The sequence below is a fragment of the Solea senegalensis genome, linkage group LG19, assembly GCF_019176455.1.
Source record: "Solea senegalensis isolate Sse05_10M linkage group LG19, IFAPA_SoseM_1, whole genome shotgun sequence".
Lineage (NCBI taxonomy): Eukaryota > Metazoa > Chordata > Actinopteri > Pleuronectiformes > Soleidae > Solea > Solea senegalensis.
In genome coordinates, this window is record NC_058038.1 from 4,736,528 (window position 1) to 4,754,214 (window position 17,687).

At 46.4% G+C, this 17,687-nt stretch overlaps 1 protein-coding gene across 1 annotated transcript in view; it reads right to left on the bottom strand.

Annotated features, from left to right (window-relative positions):
• notch3 (notch receptor 3) overlaps positions 1-16,986 on the bottom strand; it is a 32,749-nt gene extending 15,763 nt beyond the window's left edge. Inside the window, exons 1-9 of the mRNA XM_044050536.1 lie at positions 16,709-16,986; positions 15,666-15,738; positions 4,728-4,870; positions 4,295-4,630; positions 3,593-3,715; positions 3,260-3,493; positions 3,028-3,183; positions 2,245-2,430; positions 73-186 (exon numbers count right to left, since the gene is read on the bottom strand). Coding sequence (XP_043906471.1) covers positions 73-186; positions 2,245-2,430; positions 3,028-3,183; positions 3,260-3,493; positions 3,593-3,715; positions 4,295-4,630; positions 4,728-4,870; positions 15,666-15,738; positions 16,709-16,769 — 1,426 coding nt within the window. The 5' untranslated portion in view covers positions 16,770-16,986. The remainder of the gene's footprint in view (positions 1-72; positions 187-2,244; positions 2,431-3,027; positions 3,184-3,259; positions 3,494-3,592; positions 3,716-4,294; positions 4,631-4,727; positions 4,871-15,665; positions 15,739-16,708) is intronic.
• Between the last annotated feature and the right edge of the window lie 701 nt (positions 16,987-17,687).

A 17,687-nucleotide genomic window follows, 5' to 3' on the forward strand; every position in this document is an offset into this window, starting at 1 on the left:
TCCTCTAGCTCTTTCTGGGGGACATTTAAACTGTGGCTGCAGATATACAGTAAATGTGACAAAGGTGTTTACCTGGCTGGCAGGTGCACGTGAAGCCGTTGACCATGTCCCGACATATGCCGTCGTTCACACAGGGGTTGCTCTCGCAGTCGTCGATGTCCATCTCGCAGTAAGTCCCCATGTAGCCTGAGGGACACAAGTTATATTCTGTAACTTGTATTATGTCAAATAACAGGTTAAAGAAATTAAATTCACGACTATCTGGTCCAGAATACTTGTGGTCTAATTGTGTCACTACAGCAAAATCTAGAGTAAATCACTTTACCTTGCATCGCACACAAGACATATGTGTGCATGTTTACTCGTTTATCATCTTTTAAACTATGAAGTGACTGTTATTATTAACAATATTATTCACCCATAGAGAAGAAACAAACAGCCCATATTTTTACAGACTGGACAGTTTTTCTTTTTCCGATTTCCAATTCAGAGGTCGACTGATATAAGGGTCAGTGCTGATTTCAGGGCAGCCGACAGCTGATAATTGGCCTAATTTGGCCTATATACAGTGTAATTATACACTATTAGTCTTTTAAATAAAACTAATGTATTAACTATGTATTAAATATATGAAACCGGTCATCAACAATGTCAAATTTCTGGGAACAAAAACTATTTGTAATAATTGTCCAATTATGAAAAAATGGCAAATATTGGCCAGATTTACCAATTTATCGCTCTACCTCTAATCCAATCCAGTCATTTTGACCAGTACTGATACTGATGCTAGTATTATATCAGCTAATGCAATACTAGTATCAGCCAAACTAATACTAGTATTGTAGAGGCAAGTATCGTATTGGCTCATCAAAATAAATCACTAGGATTGTATGATGAGTGAGATAGACAAGTTCCTCTCAGGAAACAGTGACAATTCTCTCAGTGCATGCTAACCGCGATCATAGGAATTCATCAAGATCGAGCCATTGCAACTGTTTTTAAATCACGACACCAGACAACACCTCATACCATCAAAGCACATAAATACACATTATGATGTGGTGAAGCCGTCTGGAGGCCTTCACCACTGACCAGAAGTCACCACAGAGCATCGCTCTTCCCTCGGACAGTGTCCCATTCACCGCGACGCATGTTAAACATTCTTTGTTAGCAAACTATGGAGGAGTCCGTCACTGAGGTTAAGCAGAGTGTGGATCAGAGTGCTGCCCCCGGGGAGAGGTTAGGCTAGTGTGGAATCAGAAATAATCAGGCGCTCCCTGTGAGATTTTGCCGGGCTGGCTGAGGATGAGGAGGGTGAGGAGGAAGGGTCTGTCTCTGGAAATGAAGGGAGGGTGGGGAGGCGGGGGGGTTGAGAGAGAGGAGGCTCTGGGAAAAGGCCTCTTTCCCTCTCTGTGTGTATGAGGGGTGCAAAGTGGAGCACAGAGGGGCCCTATTGTTCCGCTCCATTCCCACCACTCTACTGCTCATTAGTATTCACAGCACACTCCTCCCCCTAACTGCTCGCCCTCTCTCACATCCAGTCCTATAGACCCAAACTCCCAGCTCTAATTTGTATAGTTCCCAAAACCCCGGGACGCATGTAGGACTGTGCGTGAGAGTTTCACTCTGTTTTTGTTACCCAGTGTCCAAACCATCACTTAGTCCAGGCTAATACCCCGTCTGTCTGTCTGTCTGTCTGTCTGTCTGGACGTACAGTGAATTGAGTGAGAAGAGCCTCCATACACCAAATGTTAATGAGACTGTATTACATAACAGTCTACACTGGTAGTCACTACAAAAAAAAAAGCGTCGCAGATAAAGCTCTTTTACAAGGTCAGGTTTAAACTCTTGATTATTGTGTTTAAACGGAATGCACAATGTCTCATTGGAGGAAAAACAACACCATCTTTGTTTATACTTGTCCCACAGAAGTTTTGTTTTCACCATGTTACTCCGTTTGACGCCAGGATGTAGTTTTTTGCGGAAAAATAGTGAGCTTATTATGTGCCTATTGCGACACAACACAAAAGAACCTGTTGCTGCATCTACATTTAAAAAAAAGTATTATTTCTGCTTCAGCTATGTCTGCCTCAATACGTTCAATGCCATTTTCAAAGAGTTTAATAGCATTGATGTAGCCTGTGTCCTGTTACATTGGTTTTACTGTTGTTACTCTGTCCCATCACGTGGTCGACAGCCTCAAACCGAGGCCCTGCTTAAATATAAGCGAGCAGTTCTGTTTACCTGGCATGCAGATACAGGTGAACTCTCCGATGCGGTCCAAGCAAGTGGCGTCATTCTGACAGGGCATGGACAAGCACTCGTTGATGTCGATCTCGCACCGCGGACCGGTGTATCCCCGACCACACTGACACTGGAAGGAGCCCTCGGTGTTCACACACTTCCCAAAGTGTTCACACGGGTTGGCACCTGTGGCGAGAAGACCGGTGATCAGTTTGTGAAACTTGGGATGAGTTCACTACCACTTTTTGTGTCCTATCCCGCAACTTTCAAAGCGGTGGAAGCAACTTTTTACAGCCTCCCGTCATAAAGCATCTCTGATATTTAGCATTTACATATAGCATCATTTATCCAATATTAGATCCAGTGATTTTGACCAGCATCGGCCCAATAATGACCAGTGAAAGGTGTAATTAACTCCTTGTCTACTTTTGATCTGGGTTACTGTGGCTACTTTGAGAGGGAATTTCATTTTCCACAAGGCACAAAAATGTGGTCCTTTTTGGAGGAGTGGATTTCTGGTGACATAATCGCCAAAAATGACAAGCAAAATCAAAATGGCTAACGTCCTGTTGTATTCAGAATATGGCTTTAAGGTTGCATGAACCCTACAGAACAGGTTTCAGGACCTGATCTAAGGGGTGCTCTTGAACCAGTTTGCAAAATCCCATGGTAAATGACTATAACATTGAATTTTCGTCAGTTTCTTGCATGTTCAAGCCCAAAAGAAGGCACACCACTCGATACCTGGGCCCTGATTAGCATATAATCCCAGCATTGACTTACCAATGGAACACTCATCCATGTCCTGGTTGCAGGCGCCTCCCACGAAACCGGCAGGACAGGTGCAAATGGCACGACCGTTGAGCGGGTTGGTGTCACACACTGCTCCCTCGTTGCATGGGTTACTCACACACGCGTCATCCAGATGACACAGCAAACCTGTTGAGGGAGCAGACATGTCAGTAAGGGAAAAGTCCACCAGACAGGGGAAATTTGCCCCAAAAAACAAACTTGCCGGTCGTTCCAACGGGGCACTCGCAGAAGAAGGATGCTACGCGGTCGTGGCAGGTGGCACCGTTGAAACACACGGCAATGGCACAGTCGTCGATGTTCTCGCTACAGTCGTCTCCAGTCCAGCCGTTGACGCAGACACAGGTGTGGCCGCCGATGGTGTTGAAGCAAGTGCCGCCATTGTGACAAGCATTTGGCTGCATGAGACACTCGTTGACATCCTCAGCACAGTATTGCCCTAGTGTGGTTGTGTAAAAAAAAAAAAGGATAAACGTAAGTCACACAAACAATACATTTTAAATGTAATATATGCTAAAAGAAAAAAAAAGATCTGTACCTGTCCATTCTGGTGGACACTGGCAATTGTAGGTATTGACTCCATCCACACAAATTCCTCCATTCATACACTTGTGACCTGGACAGTCGTCCACATTATTCTCACAGTTGTGTCCCTCAAACCCTGAGACAGAGAGAGAGGAGTTTGTTAAACATCAGCGCTCCAGACGCTAAACACTTCTACTCATAACCTTGAGTGATGTTTCCCACACAACGCGAATGTTAGGGCAGTAAAAGGTTCAGAGGGTGTCTGATTGTTTACATCTTCACATGACGGTTCCCATACGATGCCCCGCAGCAGCCGCGCCTCCCGCTGGACCTCGGACCTCTACACTCCCCACAGTGTTTGCTTGTTTTATAATCTCTCACAGTTTCAATGACTTCCTCTCTGGCAAGAGACATTTCCTGCCAGTTCCCCAGTGGGAAACCAGGAGGCCCATAAAGTAAATTCCGTCTGTTGTGAAGTAGAGAGGAGTGCGGGCGGGCTGCCTCCTCAACTCTCCCACCATCACCAAACTCCCATCAGCTGCTATTAATAGCAGACAGGAAACTGACGTCGGGCAGAAGCATAAATTGTACAAACAGCTACGTCATCAGGCTGAGAAAATCCTTTAGCAGTGAGCAGAGGGCCTGGGAAAACAGTGGGCTCACAGCCCTCTGGCTTTTATTTTGTGTGTGGGAGTGTGTGTTTGTCATATTCTACCTGGTAAGCAAGCGCACTCATAAGAATGGTCGCTGGTCTGTCGACAGGTGCCGCCATTAAGGCACTGAGATGGCGCGCAGGGCAGCGTGGACACCTCACACGTGCGCCCGCTGTATCCAGGTTGGCACTGACAGTGGAAGGACCCTTGGGCGTTGAGGCAGAGGCCGCCGTGGAGGCACACGCCTGGCTTGCGGCACTCGTCAATGTCGCTGCGGCAGTTCTTTCCCTGGTAGCCAGGTGGGCAGGAACAGTTGTAGTGGTTATTCCAGTTGGCACAACGGGCCCCGTTGGCACACGGGCTCGTGGCACAGGCATCGATGTTACCGCAGTCTTGGCCTGGAGATTTGAAGAGTGAGTCATGTTCAGTTCTCGTAACTAACCTTCCATGATCAGTTCTTTATGATTAAAACCAATTCTGATGGGCGCACTGTACCTCTGAACCCTCTCTGGCACACGCAGGTGTATTGTGGGAGGCCATTGACCACCTGGCTCTTGCAGGCGGCTCCATTCAGACATGGCGATCGATGACAAGGATCCAGGTGCTGACAGAGGGGACCAATGAAGCCTGGACGACATCTGGACAAATGCGCACACACACACACACATTTAATGATTGAGTCCATGGATCACGAAATGACAAACACAAGTATTAACACAGAGAGCCATGACACAATGTGACCCAGTTCCCATTATTTTCTGGGTTTAGCAATCAAGGCCCAATGTCACTTTGGCAAGAACAGTGACCTGACTCATGCCTTGGCATGAGTGATGCCTCTGGGCCCTGGGATGAATTTGTTTAAACAAAAGTTGCCCAATAAGCCCTAACCATGCAATGCATGAGACACACACACATATACTTTCACAAACAAACACAAGAATGGAGCGAGGCCATGTTTCCGTGTCTTATTTGTAACGTTTTCCAGCTGGAAGCCCTCGGTTTTCGCCATGTCGACTAACATTCCTTGGGTATTACTGATTTTCCGCACCTCAGCTCTTGTTTCTGTTCTTATAAGAACACACCCAGAAACAGCAGTCTGGAAACTTAACAATTGCCAACAAATGTGGACATGAGAAAAATGAGGACTATACAGAGTGTGTGTGCATAGACTGAACTAGAGAAGCTGCTTTATAGACAAAACATCGCCACACTTTCAGCGAATGAATGCCGAAAAGGTTTATATGGGGATCCACTCGATCCAGCCAAATTCAAAATTTAAAGACTGCCATTTCAGTCACCTTATATCATTTTGATGATCGGTAAAGCAGCCATTACTAAGAGATAAGCTTGACAAATCAATCTCAACTTCACAGAAAACATAAAGCCTGCAAATATATATATATATATCCTCACTTATGTTAAGTGTTTGCTCAGTGACAAGGCGTCTGGCAGTCATTTTTCCAGTGGCTACAGTAGTTTCTTGGGATGATGTCTGAATGAGTCCATGTGACAACAAATGGATAATTCACAGCGAGCATGTCCTGCTTCCTGCACGTGTGACCCAGATGCCAAACCTTGCCTTGTTTCTTTGGTTTAGTTTAACACATTTTCTTCCATCTCATGACACTGACTTGTAAATTAGCCTTAGCCGGGTTGATTTGCACTCAATACTGTCCCTGGAAGCGTCCTGTGTACACAGGTGGAGAACTGGAGTTGCTGCCGTTGCCTTGCCAACCTGCTGCTTTTGCTACATTTAGGCCCGGTGCAAGCCTGACCTAAACCTGCTCCACTGAGAAGTAGAGATAAACATATAAACAAGACTTCCTATCACTCTCTTCAGAGGTCTCATGGGAGTTTAGACTTGCAATGGAGGTCAGACTGAGCTGGTAACTCTACACCCACAGTGGAGCCTCTGGCTGGGGACGGGCCCTTTCTTTAAACCGGCTGTTTGATGCTGATGACAGGGCAGTGACGGCTGGATTTAGACCCGCCCCCGAGCTCTTCTCTATCTTTTTTTTTTTAAAGAGGAACCCCGGGGCAGGATCAACAATGGGTTTTCATGTGTTCTCTCTTACAGGACCATCACCACTACACTGGTGTCAGTTCATCTGTACTTTTTTGATATGCCCGCCCAAACAAAAAAAAAAATAAAACAAAGGCTATGACACTTTCCTGGCTCTCGTCCCAAGACCGCTTCAGGTCGGCTGAAGTGATCCAGATCGAGGCTTTTCACAGAAATAGTCCTGTGTTCTTTCTGAATACTAGTCTGCGCCGCTTCTGAAAAACTGGAGACTCTCCCCTGTTTTGTTTGGCTTTTTTTCCCCCCCAGCTTTACAAAGACAGTAAGGAGCCACAAGGCTAAGCATGAAGGAGCTGGGCGCACAAGGCATATCCACAAGAATGTGCACATATACACAGAAACTGTGCAAAGAAAAATAAAATGTTCTCTCCAAAGTGGTAGTTTGTTGGTCGATAAAAAAATTAATCAAACATAACAACATGGGGGAAAGAAGATTTTCCCATGGCAGCAGTAAAGCGCTGAGGCTTTGGCTTGGTTTTGGATGCTGGCATGTTGGGAGAGTTTGCAGTTACTACAGTGACTCGTCCATCCTCTAAAACCCCCCTGAACACCAGCTTGCCCCCAAACAACCCCCTCTCACACGCTGAGAGGTCAAATGTCAGAGGTCCCCGTCTGATTGTGATGATAATGTCACGGCTGCAGGGAGTGGGGTGGGGCTGCTGCACTGGGGCGGGCGGGGTTGACGGGGAGAGAATGTCTTTAGAAGGTGGCGGTGGAGAGGAAGGTCTGGTCCAGCAAGAATGTCATGTCATATTTCCTGTAATCCTCGTCCGTGTTCTGAAAACACCGCACTCGCCCCCGAATGCGCGATCCCCGTGCCTGGGCAACCCCACAGACGGACAAGCAAGCCCCAGCACCCAACCAATCACCCACCCCCCCTCACCACCCACCCTTGGTCCCCATGGCTATTTGTCATGGCTTGGCTGGGTTTATTTAGAGGCAAATTAACTATGTCTGGAATCTAGGGTATCACTAAAAAAAAAAAAAAATGAAACACCAACGTGGCACAAAAGGAGACTTTGAAAGGGCCGAGGAAGACAAAATACAACATGGAGTGACAGCGAAATACTAGTGGAGCCGCTCTGTACTGTGGGCAGTTGACTGAGGATGAAAGCCATGGAGGGAGCTGTCGTTTCTCTACAGTGGGGCTGTTGTTTTCTGAAGGCCGTTGTGAATTTCCTCTGACTAAGAATACCTGAGAACTCATTCCTGGGAGTATCACATCAGGTGTGTTGGTAAATATTTGTGTGTGTGTGTGTGCACGTGTGGGCGCGTATGACGGACAGGAGGCAGTTATGTCTGGTAAATCATTTTTCCACCCTAACAAATTCACAGCGAGGCGAGAAGCCAGAACACACATTCTTTTGTCTAGACCTGACTCACTGCCAACATGTTACTCCCATAACACACAAATCGAGAGCGCTATCAGCGAGCAGAGACTGTGAGAGACGCTCAAGTTTGTCCCGCTGCACACACGAGACTCTCCTTATCGGGCTCTTTACAACCTTGTAGATTTCGCTCTCTCTGGGAACAGCGGGGCAGGGAGCTGTGCCTTTGCCACGGCCCTGCTCTTAGATGTGGCGGATGTACAAAGCAGGTGCAGACTGCTGTTGTGCAACGGGCCCCTGAGTCATATTCAGTGAGTGTTGACTTCTGACCTTTAAGGAAGAGAGTGCAGCAGATGAAGAGGAGGAGGAGGAGGGTGCAGCAGCGGAGCGGGTAATCGCCCCCACGTCAACACGCGCGAGGGGTTCTGCCAGCTGCCGCCCCAGCCGGCACCACACATCTGTCCACATCTGTCAGTCACTGCACCTCTGTGCGTCGGGTTATTTACCTCGCTCTTGCCAGACACAAAGCCGAAGCAACTGGGCGGCCGTTTTTTTAACCCGTGGGACTGATCCCAGCAGCGACTGGCAACACAGAACACTCTCACACAAGGGCCATTTCACACCACTCGTGAGACGTGGTCATCCTTCACAAACACATGCAGTAGCAGCCCCCTTTTGTAAAAGGCTGTTGCGCGGAAAAAAAAAAAGAAGCACTGCAACAAAGCAAACACATGCAACAATCAGCGCACACGCACACACACGAAGGAAAGAACTTACAACCAGCCTCAGCGTCTGAGGGAGGAGGATACTGTGAAGTCAGAAGACAAGAGGATCAACTGAGGAAGTTAGACATGAAAACACATTTTTATCATTCCAAATATGTATTATACACACTTCACTTCTTCTTTTTGGAGTTGCAAGGCCTGCAGAACACAAAGATAGTAGATCTCCCTCAAGCCATGAGGACAGCGTTTGCTCTTCCTAAAATCAACTGCCTGAAATAACATGACCTGAGGAAGACCAGATCAAAATATCATCTTCCTTTTAAGTTTTTGTGACATGGCTTCCTCTTCCTCCTGCCGTACTTTATCATGTTAAGAAAATGACTTTCCAGCAGCGTGCTGAGGATCTTCTCACCAGAACCGGTTTGATTTATGGATGTGGGGTCTGTAAACCTGCACTGGTGTAACAGAACACTCGATTTCCTGCTTTCTGGGTCACTGAAGAAGAGTAGTAACCTGAGCTCATCCTCTCCCGAACAATAGCCACTACTCTGCCTGAGGTCAGAGGGGTGACTCACCTGTGAACAAAGAGGCTGTAATCTTTGACATGGTTCATACACACAGTCATGCTCCACAAAGCACCGTGTTATAAAGGAGTCTTCTGATCTCAGAGGTCATTTCCTGAGACAAACAAGAGAGGAGGATCAACTACAAGAGCCGCCATCTATTCCACAACTCTTGGTTTTGGTAAATGTTTTACAGGATTATAATCAAACGCTATAATCAAAAGTTGCTCGAAAGGCAAAGAAGTATTTGCACCTTTATCGTCCTTCTCCCCCACAATTGAAGCTATACCAGGGATTTTTAATCCGGATGATAAGTAAACACAGTTTCCATCGCTACTGGTTGGCCAACCCTGTGTCATTTAAATTATAGCTGAAATAACAAATACTGAGTGTTGTCCTAAGTTGTAAAAAGTAAGATCCACGGCTATCGGCTCTGCTTATGCCCTGGAAATGAACACCGCGTCACTTTGGCATCACTGCCAAAAATCCTACCCATGATCACACGGAGCTTAAGTTGATATACACACATGTACATTGATAATGTCCGTTCACAAATGAACCTCTGGATTTAACGAGTATACGGGCAAATAAGTAGGAATCTGCTTTTTATGAGTGTCCATGCTGACACCATACTGCCAACAGAAGCCCATCCACCCTCACTCCCTCCTCCTCCTCCTCCACCAGCCTCCTCTGCTCTTCTCTCCCCTTTCTCAGCAAAGAGCCAGATTGGGGGTTGGGGGAGTGTTTTTTTTTTGTGGCCGAATAAAAGAGCTAAAGTAGTCAGAACTCCTTTGTATGAAAGTGTTGGGGGGGGGGGGCACTGACCCAAACAGCTAGTCTTTCAGTCCTGCGCTTACACGGACCAACAGGCCTGGGCTGTAGCCTGGCAACAGTAACCCATGGTGAGGGACAGCAAGAGTGGGAGAAAAGGGGGCTGATGAGAGAGAGAGAGGGTTTCGTGAGGACAGATGGAGCACTCTCAAGGACTGATCCCCTGCATATGCAGGTAGCACCGGGCACAGAGCACGGACAATTCAGGCTGATAATTAAGTACGATGGTGTCTGCGGCGGTGTGTGCGTTTCTCAGTGGAAAAGTGCAAAAGTTTGTTTCAATAATTGTGCTTAAGACGCACAATGGAGGTATTGAAATCTCCAGTGGGGAGGTTTCCAGAGCGCCCCCCGGAGCATGAATATTAAACATGTGAATGCGAGGACATTTAACTTTCTCTCGAGGGAAAGTGGTCATGAATCTGCGGCTGAAAGGCTGAGGAGGTGCCGTCAGTGCATCCTTCTCACCTCTGATAGTCCCTCAGTGCTCAGGTTTAAGGGTATAAATTAGCAATGGAAATGTGTGGAGCATTTCCTTGGCAGTGGGTACCGCACCAAGTCTGCAGCAGGAAGAGGAGAAAACCACGCTGCCAAGTGCAAAAACCTGGACAAAAGCATTGCCATTGTTTTTCCAAAACACTTGTAGTTCATTAACTATCTGAGCACATTTGTTTTTTTGGATGAATACTCCCTGGCATTTTTCAAATAGTAACGCATTTACCCATAACCACATCGCATGAGTCCCAGGGTCGAGGTCTTTCAAAGCATTCGTTCTCCACTGAACTCAACCACATAAAACCCCACCCAGCCACCTAAACTGAACCAGATTTCTGCAAAACTTTCTTCTTCTTATTCAAAAAAAGACCCCATCCCAAACGTAGCATGAAAGATTGGCTAGAATTCCCCCTGCCCACTGTTTTCCCTCAAGTCGCCTTCAATGTGACAGAAATATCTCTAATGGCCCGCTATCGTTATTCATGTCACGGCAAACATTTGCTGCAGAACGAGGTTCAATCCAACTACAGCAGAGTCTGATAAACCACACTTCAGTTTAATAATGTTGACAAGCTCGCAGGCTAAAAGAGAATGCGTTCCTCTTTATGCAGCACTGGCAAAGGTTCTGAGTGATAAGCCGAAGGGAATGCCAGGAAAATAGCCAGAGAATGTTCATTATCTCAACTCCTGTCACTCATGGAAGCACTAGAGATGTTAAACAAAAGGCGTGGGCCGGTCCTACCTATAAAACCTTTGAGACAAATCTAAACGTGATTACAATCATGTGGCATTTCTGTTTTATTTCCATGTGGTAAATAGAGAGAAAGACCGCCTGGTTAAAATCATAATGTGTGTGGAAAGTGTGCTCAGTGGAAAAGTAAAAGCCGTTTCCTGAATCATTTAATCATCGACCCATCCCTTCCTCTTCTAAAAAAAAAAAGGGAGGCAGAGACTTGGGGAAATTTTGCTGACAGACCTCAGTTATTCCACATTGGGCCTGACGATCTTAGAAATCACCATCTCCTGGAAGGAACAGCCAAGGGATGAGACTTCAGAGGCTAAATTATCCCGACATAAGTCACTGGTTCAGACATAAATTTGACTCCAGAAAGAATAATAATGCACAAATCCCATCGGGAGGTTCCTGTGCCGACAGAAACTCGTCACACACAGCGAGTTTCCTCGTGTCCCAGTTTCATTTCCGCACACTTGGGTATAGGTTAATAAAGAACGGGGCAATTTCAGCACAACGTGACCGCGCAGCGAGAGGCTGGATGCAGCGGCGGACGAGAAAATTGAGGCGCACAGACGACCCCGGGTGCATCGAGAAAGCTGCATAAGCTTTCGATAAGACAGGATGTGCGTAGCAGCGAGGTCAGAAGGCACCATTTCCTGTGATGGAGCCTGGGAACCACAGCTCCCAGTCATGACCCGGGGAGAAAGAAGAAGGCACAACAAATCCAGATCTTCCTTCCAATGATGCTACAACCTCTGGGTCATCTCAACATGGACACGATATGACCACCGTCCTCCAGTGGAGTCACTTGAAACTTCTTCTTCTTCTACTTTTCCCTCAATAATGTCAGGACAATGGCTCCATCTGTCAGTCCTCGCATGAGGGATAATGCCCGATGTGCTGCCTACCCCCTAATGCAGAGTACCTAATTGCAAATCAAACAAGTCACTCTAAACATGCCATTTCCCCCGATGAGAGCAGGCTGACAGTATTGTTACGAGGCATTCCTGAAGGGGCTACTGGGGTGAATGGATGAGAGGTACAGACAATAACCTGAAAGCACCAGAGGGACAGGAGGAATCTTACCGAGCATTCCTCTCTAATCCACCATAAAGATGCCAAAGAAAACACCAGCCCTGAGGTTCTGTGCGCTAAGCTAACAATGTAATGTGGGTTTTTGTGCCTCCAACGTATGTGTGTGTGTGTGTGTGTGTATTTCCACTTTTTAAGTGAGAGCTGTGTTTCTCAGAAATGCTTTTCGCAGCCGGAGAACAAGCATGATTGATGCTGCACTTCTCGCTTGGAGAGGATGGAATCTACGCTGAGTAAATGGTAGAATTAGAAGACTATGGATGGCTCAGTAGGACTTTTTTAAAGTGTTATATGCCAGTATCAATCTAACACATGATTGTAAGACCTATCTGGCAATAACCGGCCATTTTAAGCCACGTTCTGGTCACGTGACATCGACGGACCTTTTACAGCATGTAGGAAATAACTGACGTCATATTTAGGGTTTTCTGACAGTTTGGCCCATATCGGATTGATACAGATACAGAGTGTCTGTATCGTATCAACACTGATGGCTATCAAATCAGCTCATCCCTATAAAATGGGAACTTGACTGGACAGTCTGCTTCCAATCAGAGGAAAAGATGTCCTCCTTTAGTAATGTCATGACAGGGTACTAACTGAATCTGCTACTCGGGGGGCAAAGGGCAAAGCACTTGTAAATGGGAGTAGTGGCTCCATCCACAGGCCTCACAAGACGGAGAAGCCTCACATTTATCTCTTTCTCTCTCTCTCTTCTTTTTTTTAGTTCAGAGGATGTGCGAGGAACAGATATGCTCCTAATCTGCCGAACCGAGGATGAGCCGCCAGAGCCGGGGCGGCACGCTGAGCGCGTTTAAACGTGCTCACCGCCCCTCTGTGAGAGAAGCAACATGTGTTAGAGGCGCCGCGAGCGAACCAGCTTCATTCCTCCACGAGCTTGTCTCTCACAGTATGGTGGCAGCTGACTGCTCAATGGCAGCACCTGGCCCTCTGCTTCCCCTTTGTCAAGATCTGACTTCACTGGATTACCATCACAACATCCACCAGCTGTCCTCTACAGAGAAACCCCCACCCTCAACCATCCCCCTGCTTCCTCCCCTCTACCCATTCCCTACCCCCATGAAGTCGGACCCCTCCAGCTGGATCCTCTCTGAATGACACCCTCTCAATCTGCCTAATTATCTGTCCTCTGGCCCAGCCGCCATCACGCTCGCTCCCTCTCTCCACACGCTGCACTTTCTGCAGAGCAGAGGCGCCGCAGTGACACTCCACCAGGGCTCCCAGACTGCTTCACCCACAAGGCCGCACTCTCTGTGACACGATTAATCCTCCACTGTCAAGTTCAAAACTCTTCAGGAGAGACCAGCGAAAGAATACTGTGAAGATCTCACGTGACATGAGAAGAAGCATTTCCACCGACCCAGCGACCTGGTTCTCAAAGCTGGTGTTTCTGAGGAACATCGAACACACACAGATATGTTCTCGCTACAGTTGCATCATTACTGATTGGTCTTGGTGATTATGAGGCCGCAGTTGTCCCTGCAGGATTTGTACGAGGACTGGCGATTATTTTCATTATGGACTGATGTGTATGACTATTTTCTCCATTTTACTGTCTTCCAGGAGCAAAGACACATCAAAGTCACTAGTGACTTTATTATGATTATGAATCAGTTGATTGAAGCCCTAGTTTTATATGCTGTTCCAAAGTAGCACGCGCCAATCGTGAGCGATAAAGAAAGGAATCAAAAGCCGACAAGCAACGTTTACTACCAGCACTGGGACCTACAGGCCAGATTACTCAACCCTTTCAGATTAAAACGCATTAACCAGGTTTTACCCGGGTCACTGGGAAAGATGAAATGCTTATCAGAAAGTTGAACAGTTTCCAGAGGATTACGACTCTAATCCTCTGTTCCAAACTCTGCTCTGTAACTTTAACCGAGCGCCTCAGAGGAGGAAGTGATGAAGCGAGCACTGACCACAGAGTCGCTGGTGACGAAGACAGAGTGTGAGAAAACTCAGAGATTTCTCACATTGTCTGGATTCTTCTTTAGATGTGTTTGCCAACAAGACAGAGGATACATCATTATCTGGGACAGTAACAATGGCACTACTGTCACTGGAGAATCTGCTTTCTTTCAGGAAAAACTACCAAATAAGAAGCAGGGGCTGAAGAATGTCTGTGACACAGAACAATGTGTGTTGGTTTTGAGGGAAAAACATTTCTCTTTAATTCCCACTGCTTTTTTAAATTCCATCCAAAAGCCAAAACACGCATCTATGGCTGCATTTGTTTCAGTCTTTCTGTTCCACTCTGGCCTCGTTTTCGCTGCCGCCTTTATTCTCTGGCTCTCTGTACGCCCTGTTCGGACGGTGCCGGGTTACAGGCAGGTATCTGGTGAAAGAAAGGATCTTTTCTGCTGCTTTGGATCTCCTGTTTCTGTCAGATCCCAGTGGAAGAGGTGGGGCGTTCACCTCAGTGCCGAGCCTGGTCGGACCCTTCTAATGTGGCCACGCTCCGCTCCGCTGCTCGGCCCTGCTGTGGGACTCTCGCTACAGTCTATGGTGCGACATGTGTCCCCTTCCATTAGAGAAACTTTCCCCTTTGCACTTTAAGTGCTTTTTCTCCCTTGGCACTGAACCAAGATAGTGATGAATGAACTACCAGCGTCTGCCAAGAAATGAATAAGAACACTCCCTGTGCTGTGATATGATGGCATTAAATCTGGACAGTAATGTCAACACTAAGACAAACAGTGAGGTTATTGTGTTCATTTTTGCTGATAAACCCTCAGAAAACATGATGTCAGGACTTATACATTTACTTCTTGCCACTCGTCCCTCTTTCCTGCAGCTAATGATTGAAGAAGCAAGTTACACATTGGCTTAAATGCCTTTGCAAGTCTTATTATTTGCTTGTGAGAAGTGCATTCACGGCACAGGCTCAACTTTGACCCCGAGCAGTAGGGTAAACCTGCAATCCCACTCCAATAAAATAATAAATTGGCCGTTTTGGAGGGAAGCAGCTGGCAACCAGGGAGGTTTTTTTGTTGTTCCAGAAATGACTGTATCGCCTCATGTGAAACACTGAGGGCTGTTTCCTAAACTAAAGGGTAAATGACCCCCTTAGGCAAGACCCTGTAGGCTATTTGACTTGACTATTGTGACGGGTTCCCACACAAACCCCCAGACAAATTTGGAAAACAAAAGCCTTGTCAGAGCCAAAAGATGTGAGAGCTCCAAAATGCCCAAAAGCAAGCGGGAAACAAAGAAAGCAGATCAAAAAAAGTTGCTTAAACCCTTGAAATTAACTCATACGGCAAATAAAAGGTAAACAAAGACGGAGAGGAAGGAAAGCTTTACTCATGTGCGGTGTAATGCTGTGATTTATGTCTGACAAAAGCTCCTCAACAGGTGCAAGGAGATGACTGGGGAAGAGAAACATGTCGAATCTCGCAGAAGATCTAATCAATTTCTATCCGTCTGTCACCACTTCTTCAGCGTGACGGAAGTAAACGAACAGCCAGCAGATTAAAAAAAACAGGTTAACAAAACTTCTTCAGCACAAACAATAGGTGAATCAAACAGGTGTCACCCTGGCATCATCACATGTTCCACTTACATGCATCGAGGGGGCGAATCTATGCACGTCCCTGCATTTTCACAAGGTCTGTATTTATCCACGCATCGGAACCCTGAGGAGATTGGAGAAATCCGTTAGAGAACCACACACTTGAGGAATTATTTCCACGTTAACCCATTTCACACGAGAGCTATAAATCCCATCTTATTGGGTCATTTAAAGCATAAAAATAACTTTACTTTTTTTGTAAAACATCATGAAACCACCCCTTCAAACTCACTCATACATTTTTTTTAAAGCAAATCCTTCCAGACTGAAAGTCTTTACCACTGTAGATGCGTAGTTGCTTACTTTGTCAGGGGGACAAAAAAAAATAAAAATGAAGTAGATTAAACATTTGTCTTTATCCTGATGGGGATGCTGGGATGTTTGCAGCTGCATGCTGGGATTGTTTCTGCCTGTTAACATTTCTGACACCAGAGTTCAGCTGCTTTAAAGGGGCCTTTGTTCAGAAGAAGCCGGGAAACTGCAGCTCATCATCACCCACTGCTTAAAGATAAACTCATTGTCGCCTCACCCTCCTCCAACTACAATTTAGACCCACAATAAATACTTTTGGAAACGTGTTGGGGTTAAACATCCTCCAGATAAACATGTGCAGCACTGAGTGTCTCTCATAAAACCAAGCACTGCGCTAAACAAAAAAGAAAAAACCCTGCGGTGGTCTCGTTTTACTCCATAAAGTAGCATGGAATTTAAATATACTCACACAATCTGCGTGCGTAAAAGTTTGGCACATGTTGCGCGTAAGCGTCTCAGCAATCTGTTACTATTTTGGCGTTTTAAATGATCTGAGTGACTTTGGGAAACGTATGTTTGCGTTTAATTTGATTGGGAAGACTGTAATTGAGTCATATCATACTAGTGCACAACAGTAAATCAATAAGAAAACGCATGCAATAACGATGTCAGCGCTTTATGGATCATCAAAGATGTCCCCAAATTCACGGGCTGTCCGGACATGTCCACTCAACAGGCAACGTGTGCGCTGCGACACTTTCAAAAAGTTCAAATAAACTCACCTTCACAAATGTGCATAAAAAGTAAAAATGACAGAATAATCCATGGAATATTCCCTTCCATTGCGGTGGGAAAGTTTCCAGCGTTTCGAGTCGCTCTTTCAGTAGAAATACATCCTTTTGTTAAGTTCACAAAAAAAGTTTAAGGCTCCAGAGTCGACGGGGAACTTGTCATGAAGAGAGCCGGAGGAGCGCAGCTGTTTTTAGGTCCCAGTCCCGTGTTTAATCCTCCGCAGCTCGGCCACGGCTGCTGCTGCTGCTGCCTGTGATTCTCGCTGAGCCTCCAGAAAACTTCTGAATAACTTTTCCTCTTTCCCCAAGTGTCCCAGCAGCGTCTCTCGTGAGCCCGCCTCCTCTGACTCCCCCCTTCCGTCCCCCTCCTCCACTGTGCACAGTCCCAGCGCAGAGATTTCTCTCTCTCTCTCTCTCTCTCCCCCTCCACACACACATACACACACACACACACACACAAACACACACATTTTGATGCATCACACTCGCTTTTAGACGTGTAAAACAATGCAGGCAGGGAAACACAGCAGTGTAAGACACTGTTTTCACGTCGCCAGCACAAATGGACACTTTGCTGTGTCATGACGAGACAAGTTAAAGGTCCACTATGTAACATTTAGGCGGCATTTATTGGCAGAAACTGAAACTACGATGTGTGTGCTGAAGTGTTTGACATCACACAGATGTCGTCAAGCGATCGACGACCGTGTTCACATCAGTCCGTCCCTTGAGTTCGTGCTCAGATCCGATTCCAAAAAACCCACATCCAGACACGGTTCTGCCCTGATGTGTCGCTTTAGACCCCGCCTCCTCAGCTGAAGTCCCCTGACCCTCTGTTTTCCGTTTTTTTTTTTACACTAATCAGTGCCCATTCGTTGATTTGCTCATAGTCGTCGGGTCATGGGGTCATTGGAAGTGCTTGAATTTGGTGCAAGAAAGAAGTGAAGTTGATATTGAGGGAAATGTCTCC